Raw genomic sequence first — 12,130 nt, 5'->3', positions numbered from 1 at the left:
GTTTAAATATTTGAATTTGGATTATTATGGCTTACAGCAAATGAAAACCACAAAACACAGATTTATATATTCTTTTGTTTACTAAATTTTGAAGTGAACATAGTAAAACAGTACAACAGTACATTTCTTTTATTTTTATCAGAAATTTTTAAAAAATGCAATAATTGGAAAATAACCCAATGCTAATCAGTAATTTAAAAAAGCAATAAACACGTTGACATTGGTTGCTTAAAAAAGTAATCAAGCATTATTGTAAAAATTAATAATAATAATAATAATAATAATAATAAATGTTTTTTTAAACTTCTGCAAAAATATGAATATGTTTAAAATTATTAAAAAATGCTGTATTTGTCATTTTCATTGAACATAATGAACCAAATCAAGCTAACTTTCACCTGTACCACTTAATTGTAAAGGTCTAGATTCATAATTTGAATATCAGTATGAACATTTTTAAAATGTGAACATTTAAAATTCTTATTTGTTATTCACATGGCTTCATAAGTTTAGAAAAAAAAATTGTAAAATATCCAGCTTCGGAATAACTTCGCTATTGCAGTTTTAATAAAATGACTAATTTCTTTAAAACTTTCTTATTTGTATTGACCATAAAATATTTTTTACGTAAAAAATACAATTATTAAAGGTGTTCTTCCCTTTTCAGGATATTTTATTTATGTATAATAATTGGAGTCAGACACAGGTAAGCTGTTTTTAAAATCTGTGATTAATCATTTCTAGGTAATAAATTATTTTTTAAAAATATTCTTTTTGAATTTCTAATTTTTGTGCTTTTCATGTACTTATATTTCTCCGCAATGTTTAGCTTTAAAATTCGCTTTTTGAATTTTTGTTTGCTTCACTTCGCGTTTGAGCAAGTTCCCCTTTTCCACCAGAGAGGGCGCAGGCGTGCGAGCGAGCCGTGCGTGCGTGCAGCCGCAGATAAAGAACGGATGACGTAACCACTTCCACAACAACAAGAAGAAACAAGGAAGTGTCAATCCGAAACCTGTAACAAGGCCGAGACAAGATACGCAGAGCTCCGTACAAGCTGATGTTCCTCAGCCTCCGAATCAATCCACAACAATGAATAACAAAGGTATTTCTCCACAGCGGGTTCAGTTTGTCAGCTAGCTGCCCGTCAGTCGACGCTGCTGTTAGAACTAGAGCCGAACGGGCTGTCGTTATCTAAAGCGGACTTCACGTTTAGCTACGTACATAACAATAAACTGACGCCTTCTGGGAAGCTCACTTACTGAACCTAAATGCGTCTGAAATACTGTAATGAATACATTTTTTTCACTTTCTCGTTACATTCGTTTACTGATTCTGATCAGGTAGCATTTTGGGGGGGTTTTTTGTGTTTTTTTAAAAAAATTTTTATCGAGCTACAACCATTTAAAACGGCAAAGCTGCCATAACTGGACTGTTTTGGTTCGCCGTTGTGTTGTTAACATGGAAGTCCTATTCTGGTGCAGTCAGACTGAAGAAGTGTTTTAGTTTGGGCTGTTTGCTGCATCTATTCAGATTGTTTTCCTGTTTAGCGGATCATTTTAGACTGTAAAAAAGGCTAAACACGCTTACATCCCCCAAACAAAGGGCTGATGCTAGTTTTGCTTTCACAATAATTTAACCATTATGTTGCAACCGACTGGCCCATTTTTAAAAAAATCTGCAACACAGAAAAAGAAACTGTTTTACTTTATGCTGTTTTTTTTTGTTTTTTTTTACTACGTCACATTTCTGTGATGGTATCAGAATAAAGTGAATTCAGTTTGCCTCAAGATCTTTTGGTTTTGTTTTTTTTTAGATAATTCTGACTTGTTAGCTATATAATTGTAAAGCATGATATAAATGACAACTTAGGTTACATCTTATTATTCTCTATCTATTTTCAGTTTAATATTTTTCAGATTTTCCTAATACACAAGATTTTTGTTACATCAGCTTATATGTATTGTCATTTGTTGTTCATTGTTCCTATTAAGGTACAGTTGTTTGATTGCAAATTACCAAACTGTCCATACTCATCTTGTAAAATGTAGTTTTTATCACCATTTACATGCATAAAACAGCAAAAATAAAAACATGAATGCCTTAATTTTCTTACTGCTTTTGCTTCATGTTTTAATATTTGATAAATATACAAGCTCTGTTTGTCCCATAGGTGATAGAAATTCTCCTTACACAGGTTTAATTTTAAAACGCGTATATTACAAGAAAATTCAATCTAAACTAAAATACAATAAGTAATAAGTAATCCACATTGATTTAACCATTATGAGAATAAATTCAAGAGAACCATCTATACAGAGATTCTTTGTATATTAACCTTTTATACAAATTTAAATCAGCGTTTACACAAAATTGTATATGACTTTAAATGTTTAACTTAATAAAAGTCTATCAAGTTAAAGACGGAAGCAAATATTAGGAATACAAATTTGACCGAACAAATACAAGAGGCAAGAAGAGATTACCGATGTTAAAAAATTACTAATATCGCCTGATTCTGATGTTAACGCCAATATGTCATAAATTACTTGCAAAAATTATTCACTCCTGCTAAGTAAATAACATTCTTAGTTATATTTTGCAACATGATTCGCTCATTTTAAGTTATTAGCAGAATATTATCTATTGTTGTTATTCTGTTTGGTGAATAACACAAGTCTAACGAGGTCACAATAAGTTAATTGGTCTGATTGTACGTTCGGTTAGCCAGCATGTGGTTGGTTGCTCAGTTTTAAAACAAGGTTACTTTATTTGGAGTGATGGTCTATAGTTTTCACACTATGACCAGTTTTTGACCAAAAATGTTTACCCAGAGCACAGCACTGTTCTCATTATGTTTCCATCAGAGCTGAAATGATTAATCAGTTAAGATAAATTCCAACTAATTTAGTAATCAAATAATTATATAAGACTAAAAAAAGGACATTTGCTGAACAAACAACGGGCTCCGAGCAACTTTAAGACAAAACTGTACAAAAATATATATATATTTCCATTTAAGATTAAAAAAATCTTTATCAAGTGGCATAGTTTGGGTTTTACCCAATTCATGTCCTGTAAAAAAAATTATAATTATTTACTCTCCAGTTATTAATCAGTTAATCCAAACAATCATCAACAGATCAACCATATGCTGTATTGATAAGTCAAGCAGAGAAGACTGAGCTTTTCACATGTTTTTGTGAGCTGTGTCTTTTTATCTGCAGATGCATCCTTTGCTACAAATGGTCAAGAGTTCACTAAAAGAATACAGTGTTGCATTTTAGACCGATATGTCCTTAAAATAAAATTTTGTTTTTCTAAAAAAAAAAAAATCTTCCAGTGATAAAATGAAAAATCTGCAGTTATTTCCAATAAAATCTCCTTTATCCAGTTAATCGTTAGAATAATTGCTAGTTGCAGCCCTAGTTTCCATTCATTTTGTTCTGGCTTCACACACATTTTCTGGCTTCATCATCATCCTTTAGGCCCTTTCTGAACCTGGGAATTCCCCTTCAGTCCCTGGGGTTTCAGTGTTTTGTTTAAAACCCAATGTTTTGTCTTGCAGGTTCATATCCACAGCAGTCTGTGTACCCTCAGCAGAGTACTGCACCTGTATACCCTCCTGCTATGCAAATGTCTCCTCAGGCACCTCCCTACACAGACACACCACCTGCATATTCTGAGGTAATTTAGCAATATGGAAGTTGGACATTATGACGGGTTATAATTTCTGAAGGTTTAATTTTGCTTTCCGTCTCTGTGTGCAGATATACCAGCCCAGATATGTGCTTCCACCTCAGGTGCCTGGTCAGGTGCCACAGATGTCCTCCCATTACCCTGGCCATCAGGTGTACATGCCCATGCAGCCACACATGCAAGTGGGTCCGGTGGGCCAGAATGTCCCCATGGCTTACTACCCCATGGGAGCCGTTTACCCCCATGGATCAACCGTGATGGTGGACGGCGGCTTCGACGCCGGCGCTCGCTTCACAGCCGGCAGCAGCGTCTCCATCCCCGTGAGTGTTTACGTCAAAATGCGTTGCTTTCGACGAAAACTGTCAACTGAGTCTGTTTTTCCTGCTTTCCCTTCAGCCCCCACCGCCTGGACACCCCCCTAATGCGGCTCAGCTGGCCGCCATGCAGGGCGCCAATGTTGTCATGACACAGCGCAAGAATAACTTCTTCCTGGGCGGATCCAGTGGAGGGTATACCATCTGGTAACAGCAGCTACTCCCCTCCTGGTTCATACATAAAACCCCGTCCCAGATGATTCCCCAGTTCCTTCTTTATTCCATACGCCTTCCTCTTCAGGCTGCTTGGCCATGCCACAATACTGATATCACCTAACGGAATGTAATATTTTAGAGCCCTTGTTAAAGGTACAGTACTCCACTTCTGACCTACAGATCAAATGATAATTCTCACTGCCTGAGAGGGAAAAAAAGTCACAGATTTAAAATTTTCAGTCTCCATAATTCTTTGCTGGATAGAAAGTCTTTGGTCGCCAGATTGGATTTCAGGCGTCCGTGTCTGCTCAGGAGAGCTATTCTCCTTTGATCAAATGGTCACAAATAACACTGAGATATTCATGTATTCCTGTAAAACTACTTAGAAAAAATGTTGAAATAACAGACCTACATTATATAGTTTAGCTGCTTTATGGTGAAAGTAAAACGCAAAGAAGCAAAGTTACAAAGTCGCAAAGCGCAAACTAAAAGAAATCTCCACTTGTCGTTTTTGAAAATCTCTAGTGTAGTTTAATTAATAGGAGTGTAATAGTTTTGTGTAAATACCAGTATGATGATCAGGGGACGTTACCGTCTCTGCTATATATTGAAAAAAAAAAAAAAGAACCAGCATCCTGGATGCATTTAGTTAGACCTGTCTTGTCTTTTGCACAGTATCAAAAAAAAAAAAAACACCACAATAAATTTGTTGCACAATGAACATTCTGAGAGATTGTTCCATTTCAATCAGTTGTAAAATAAATAAATTTAATTTAAAGGAAAACAAATATGTGTTTAAGAAAAGAGTTAATGCAATATCTCAAGTGGTTTACTGTACCTTGTTGGGCAACTTGTAGATGAACATAGTGGAGTGCCAAAGAGCACTGGGGATAACCCTGAATCGAAGCAAATTAACTTCAGTAAACTTAAAGGAAAGAAATTTAAAGTAAATCCAAATAGTAAGATGAACAGAAAGGGGTGGTTGGTGTAACATTTTTAGCTTTTTATGTATCCTGTTTCTATTCCACAGTCGGATACCCAGAGTTTATCACTGCACATTTATTATTCAGATCTACAGAGCTATGCTTTCTTTTTTTTTTATTTAGGTTTTTTTTTTGTTTACACATCTTTAAAGTTGTATGAAAAAAAATCATCTTTCTTAGAAGATTGTAACCATTTCACAAAAATGCATTTAATACTTCAGTTTTCTTTTCGTGATTCAATATTTTGACTGATTTACACAAGTAGTTAGGTAAAGAAAAGATTTGACAGTATAACCAATGAGCTGGTTGTGCCAAAGATCTAGCCGGCAATGCATTTATAATAAGTTGTGACATCAAATTTTAATCGTCACCGTTTGAAAAAGCAAACATATCCTTGAACAAGAAGTTGTGACACTGTCGGCTCCTCAAGCCTTCAGTTTCCCATGACTGCAATCTATTGTGGATTTTCCTCTGTCACAATGTGAGTCACCTGCATCTTTGAGTTGCTGCATACTTTGCACCTTTCGCTAATGTACCTTTTATCTGAAATGCACTGCTAAGCAAAACTGAGGAGTTGCAGAAAAAAAGGGGCTAATCTCTTTTTACATTCTGTTTTCATTTTTAAATGAAAAGGGAAAAAAAGCTGTGACATTTTTCAACAGTTTTGAGTCCATTTTTATTCCATTTAAAAAATTAATGTAAAGATGTGCCATGTTGTTACAAAAGCCTCAAAGTGTATGCAAAGATCTTGCAATGAGGCTACATGACTGTCAGCATGTTTATTTAAGTCATTTAAAAAAAATAAAAATACATCTTTGGAGTCAATCAAAAACGAAATAAAGTATTTGAAGCTAGACATGTTGTCTGTATGGATACCACAAACTAATATTTGTAAGCATTTATCATTGTGGTGTGAATGAGTGTCACTGGGTATCCGACACAGCAGCAAAAAATTTTAATAGCTGTGGCTAACAGAAACAAAAGTCAAAATATTGGCTGTTTAGTGATCCAAATAATAACTAAATCCCAAACCAACTTTCTGGAAATCTGTTTCCTTCTTCTGATATGACAAGTGTTTTAAGAAACCCAACTCCTGCTGTCACTTCAGGCAGCTTAACCTTTTATTTTTTTAAACAAAAAGGCCACAGCTATCAAAACTTTACCAGCTGTAACTCAAACGGAAGTTTTCTTCTTTTCCCCATCTCTGCTCCGATTGTAAAGCAGCTTAAATGGCTTCATTCCAGCATTATGAAGTACTGTAAACTCACAGCTGACTAGTAGATGCTATGCCAACCACAGCCAGCAAACGGGACATTCTTTGTTGAAGGATTATGGACATTTATAGTTCAGGGATTCTCTTTACAACATTTTGTAAAATAGATGTATGTACTAAAGTGATGTGACGTACTTTGGTACACATTCTATCTTTTAAGATTACTAAAGGAGATGAGTGTCACTACGTTTGCTGAGACATGTCAAGGACGGAATACTTTGAACAAAAAAAAAAGAACTTAGGTGCACTTAACTTTTTTATACTAAACTTAAAATTTAAAATGTAAGTTTAGAATAAAGGTTATTTTGGAAATTTGAAATGTGGTAAGTTTGTTCTTGTATGCATTTGTGTAGTCCCTTGGTAGAATAGTAAAAAGTTTCTTATGTTGACAACATCTGAGATTTATTTATTTTTTTATTTTGGTTTTTGCCACAGGCGATTATTAGTTTAATAAACATGCTTCCTATTCCCCCCCCCCCCAAAAAAATTAAAAAATTCTTTGTATAGCAGAGCGAGTTATTTTAATACAAACTTTATGCGGAAAATTACATAACCAGTTCATGTTTGATTTGTAAATGTAATGAACTAGCTTCCCAGTACAACATCTCTAGAACCCATGTGTCAAACTCAAGGCCCGCAGGCCGAATTTGACCCTCACTAGCTTTTTATGCGGCCCTCTAGACTCCAAATTACATAAATCAGTCGCTCGAGTTTTTCGCCATTCTACGCATATGGCGAATTTTGCAAAAACACTGGATTTAAGTGACTACCAACTCCCAACTGCAGGTGGCAGTATCTCTCACTCAGCCTTACTTCACGTCAAAGACACTGAAATTTAAAATGTTACCGATTTGGTAAAGTTTGAAATTAATCTAATGCGCCATATTGATGCTAAAAGGCTTACTAAAACTGTAAACCTGCGAAGACAGAAGTTCCAAGCTGAACAAGATGGCTGTTAATGTTAATTCAATATCTGTGACCAACACACACTTACCGGCTCCGTTCACTTTCTCCATTGCTGTTGCTAAGGCAACACACAATTCGAAAACAGCGACGTCATCGTTCATAACTTCTGCTGTCCGCTGATTGGCCCGGTAAAAATTCTAACGGAACGAATTAAAGTAAACAAAGAAGAGCCCAGACCGTTCCGTAAGCGAGCTAGCATTTTACATGCTAATGTAGCCAGTTGGACGGAGTCTCGCGATAGCAGACGTTTCACACGGGAGATACGTCCCACGAAGCTTAACGTCACAAATCAAGGAGGAATATCGCGACTGATATTACAATATTTAATAATATCGCCATTGCAAGACCTTCAAATATTGTGCGGCTTTAGTTTTATTAGCATTTCACAGTTAGCATTGCACTTGCATGAACAAAGTCAATCTATTTTTAACGTATAAATCATATCCAGTTACTCTAAAACATGAGCTGCAGCAAAATCTTTGCTTCATTTTGCTTAACTTATTTAGAATTGACTTTTACAAATGAACGGACCTGTAATCTTTGTGCTCACTTCCTATTTGTGGCCAGCGGTGAAGGTTTTGCGGAACTGAAATGTGAAACATTTATGGTTCACGGTTTAAAAGCATGGACAGAATCAGTGCCTTGGAAAATTATGTACAATTTCATAAAATTATAAATGTGTAAAAATAATGCCCGTCATAGGTTTCCATAGAAAAAGTTACACCTAAATTTCTTGCTCCCATAACGACTTTTTTTTTAAACTAGTGCAAATAAAGCTTTTTAAATATATTTTAGGTAATCATTTTCCAACACCTTTTTTGAAGTAGGCAAACATATCACTGTTGATAAAGTGTAATGGAGCAATTTTACAAAAAAAAAACTTAAAATAGATTGAAGATACATGGTAATACTTTCTTTACCATCTTCCACACATAAAAAGTTTTGAGTAACTCTATATAGAAAATTAAATCAGGTGCAACAAAAGCAGTTTCTGTATCGTCAGTTTTTTAATTAAAAAGAAAAGCAATTCAACATAAATGTAACAGCCAACACAGCATGCCTGAGATTGATAAAAAAAATACAGTCTGAGGGAAGCAAGAGACTGAGAAACATGATTATAATAATAATAATAATAGTGTCAGAGTAATCTTGTGACGGTTGCTGAATGTTTTGTGATCCTATCGCTGGCTGTAGACATGTTTTAAATCCTTCCACCTGTTTCATACCAAGCTGTGGATGTCGATAGACGCCCGTTGTCTTTCAGCTGCTTCACATTCATCAACATTCATGGCTACAGTCCTGATCCTGTCTTTGGTTTCACTCCTGGGACAATTTCTTAAAAATATCCCCTCCCCTCTTTCTTCCAGTAGCAAATCCACCCCATTTCTTTTTTTCTTCTTCTTTTTTTTTAAATTACACATGGATCTTTATTTTTCTGTTAACCACCATCTTCTCCCAGGTTCATATGAAGTATTCCTTCTTTTCACTTGCACCGGGTTTGTTGGGCTCGTCATAAAAATAATCTCCTGGAGCCGGCTCCCCTGTCGTCTTGTAGTCGCCTTTGTTGCTGCACATGTACCGGTACAGTATGAAAGCAATAACAATCAACGTCACCACCATGGCAAACACGACCACTGAAAGGAAAATAAAATAAAGAATGACTTTAGAATCCAACTGTGTCCTAAAAGTGACAAGAAGAGTAACTTGAGTAAAAACTGATACCTCCAATAATTGTGTTTTGGTCTCTTGGAGGGATTGCTGTTGTTACCGCTGTGGAAAGATATTGTGTTTTAAAGATTTTTACATCTCAGTGTAGCAATAATTCAATTAAAGGAGTGAAACTCAGACCCATTACACATCTTCATACATTTAAGGAGTGTTTATTTATGTTGATTTTAATTATTGCGAAAAACAGTTGAAAAATGTTCTGATGGTTACAGCCTAACAATTTGAGTTATTCAGATGATTAAGATTTTTTAAAAATTGTCACATTCTGCAGATTTTTCCATTTAACCACTTAAGCCTTTTTGTTTTATTTTACAAGATCAGAAAGACAAAAATCTAAATTCCTTTTTAAAAGAAAATACAAATTTTATTGCCTAAAATGCAATATGATTTTAGTATAAGCTTGATCATCTGTGCTAAATACATTTTCTTTTCAAAACACAGTGAACATATTTACAGAAAGTTTTTTTTTTTTAATGTTAAGCAAAATCTCTCTCTTTTTCTTTCTCTTACTTAAGCCGAAACTTAAACATGATTAAGTTTTGGTTTAAGTTTAAGTTAAATGTGTTTAAACTAAACACATTTAAGATTTGTTTTGGCTTAATTACTCTGAGTATGTTCTTTCACTTTTTTTTTCATTGAGTCTGTGTACTGTAGTAAAATAATCAATTACTAAATGAGTTGATTATTTAATAATTAATTCATCACCATTAATCATTCTGTCTTAGCCATATTACAAACTGCACAATAAGAAAAAATGTCAACATTACAGTTATCCAACAAACTTCCCCTCAACTAAGTAGTTAAGCCACAAAAAGGTCAATAAGTTGTCTATTCACAGTGTTCAAACTAAATGGAAAGTTTAGTGGAAGGAAAAAGTATGCAAAAATAGGTATAGCTGCAATCGAGAATAAACTGCGATTCACATGGAATGCACTGTAAATGGGCAACAAATGTAACATTTACACAGATTAATAACTTATTGAGTCATTAGGAATAATAAATATTGATTACATTTAACAAATCTGTTTGTTGAGCTCAAATTAAATGTTTAAATATGATTCAGTTCTGTAACGAGTCTTTTCTCCTAAATGTTTGTTTACAAACTGCGCAGCCAGAATATTAACCACTTTATACAGTGGTTAACTGTTTACAAGCACTTTTGAAACCTTGAAAACTAGTGATTAAAATTTTCAAGGACTTCAAGCACCTGATTAAATGCATATACAGTCAAATTTCTTTTCATTAAGTTTGCATTGCAGTGTTACAATATTCCATTGAGCAGCTTCTTCCTAATAAACTGAACTAACAGAAATAAACACTTGACATATTCAGCTCTTTTTATTAATGTCTGGTAAATGAAAAGTAGCTCACTCTTCTTTTACTGTGTATTATAGTGAGTCCATGTGGATAATCGCACAAACAATGAAAAACAAGGAATGAAGGTTTTACCATAAAAAACATCGTCCTTTTCTTGTTTAGAAACAGTTGTCGGCCACAAAGTTGAATCTGCAGAAAAAACAAATATGTTTATGAAACAGAACAAACTCTGAGGTTGTGATAGTAGAGTTTATTTTTGCCGAGTCGCAGCTCTGAAAAGAAAAAGCAGCACTTTGGTAACTTTATCTGTTAAACGCTGAATACTCACAGCTCGTCACAGCTTGCTGTGTAGACGCATTTGCTGAGTTCAAAACTGTACCTGGAAGATAAGGGAGATCGTTAAAAATGTCAGAAAACAGAATCTCAATGAACAAGAGCTACTTATGTAACAACACATCATGTTGTGACAAAGTAATCTGATTATTTTGGATTGGGACTGTAACCTATTGTTCGTTTAAAGATATTTGAAGATTAGTGCCTTTAGCTCTTATTTGTCATTATATATGATTTTCTAATGTGACCTTGAGGAACTAATATGCAGCTTTCTGAATTTCACACCTGAAAAAATCAACAAAAATCCCTCCTGAAGTCTAAACTCTGACCAAAAGCTGCTAAAACAGCTTATTTGAATTTCTGGCAGCTTCCATCTGCAAATTTGTGCTTGGTTGTTTGCCAACAGGCTGCACCACACCCTGAACCAAACAGCTTTTTATTTCCTATTGGTGGTTGGAGTTACAAGAATTTCCAACGAAAACATAGAATTATCTAAGAAAACATATTTCACAGTTGAAAACGAGACCTTTGGGCTAAAATAAAATGTTCTAGGCAATTTCCCACTGCAGAAGATGTATTCTGCTATATAATAAGTCAACTATTGCAACCACTTAAAGGGGTTGATCATTAATTTTCTTGTTGAATATTTCATGACATTGTTTTAAAAGTTCAGTGATTTTCAGTCTTCAGTGTAAATAGACAGATTGGAATTACTTTCACTTTAGCTTTTAAAAGCCTGTGTTAATTTTCCCCCAATGCATGTTCTTTAAATGCTCTGGTGAAAACATTGCATGCATAATGAAAATATGCATTCATGAGTATATATAATTGGCATCTGTAGACAGAAACTGTGCATCTCCAATTTATAATCCTGTGGTTCACAAAGTTTTTGCCTTTTAACCCAAAAAATAAAAACATAAAACCTTTGGTTGGATTTTCACTAATAATGCACAATATATCAGGCAGAATAATTCTTTATTTCTTAACATATCCCTCACAGACTGACAAACTGATAATATTAATATTATTGTCCTTTGTTTCCTGAAATGTGTCAAAACAGTTGAGAAATATTACAAATGTCAGTTTTAATACTAATAATATTAAATATTGACCCAAAATGTTATATCCGCACAGCCCTAATTTTTTAATTTTTACTAAATTATATATATATATATATATATATATATATATAATATAAAACACATGCACTCTCCTTGCCGTTTAGGTTATTTTTTCAAGAGGATCTCAAGACTCCATATTGATGTTTGTGATCAAAATGGAGTCCCAAACCAAACTTTGGGAGT

The 12,130-nt window shown here is 34.2% G+C and overlaps 1 protein-coding gene across 1 annotated transcript; it reads left to right on the top strand.

Annotated features, from left to right (window-relative positions):
* Positions 1-937: 937 nt before the first annotated feature.
* dazap2 (DAZ associated protein 2) lies at positions 938-6,876 on the top strand. Its single transcript, XM_055045903.1, has 4 exons — positions 938-1,102; positions 3,566-3,684; positions 3,768-4,016; positions 4,093-6,876. Exons 1-4 carry the CDS (start codon positions 1,090-1,092, stop codon positions 4,219-4,221), a joined length of 510 nt encoding a protein of 169 aa, XP_054901878.1. The 5' UTR covers positions 938-1,089; the 3' UTR covers positions 4,222-6,876.
* The last annotated feature ends 5,254 nt before the right edge of the window (positions 6,877-12,130 follow it).

Source organism: Poeciliopsis prolifica, unplaced genomic scaffold (genome assembly GCF_027474105.1).
Source record: "Poeciliopsis prolifica strain line A6 unplaced genomic scaffold, Auburn_PproV2 SCAFFOLD023, whole genome shotgun sequence".
Taxonomy (NCBI): domain Eukaryota; kingdom Metazoa; phylum Chordata; class Actinopteri; order Cyprinodontiformes; family Poeciliidae; genus Poeciliopsis; species Poeciliopsis prolifica.
Note: the sequence above shows the minus strand (reverse complement) of the source record. Positions and strands in the feature narration are given on the sequence as shown.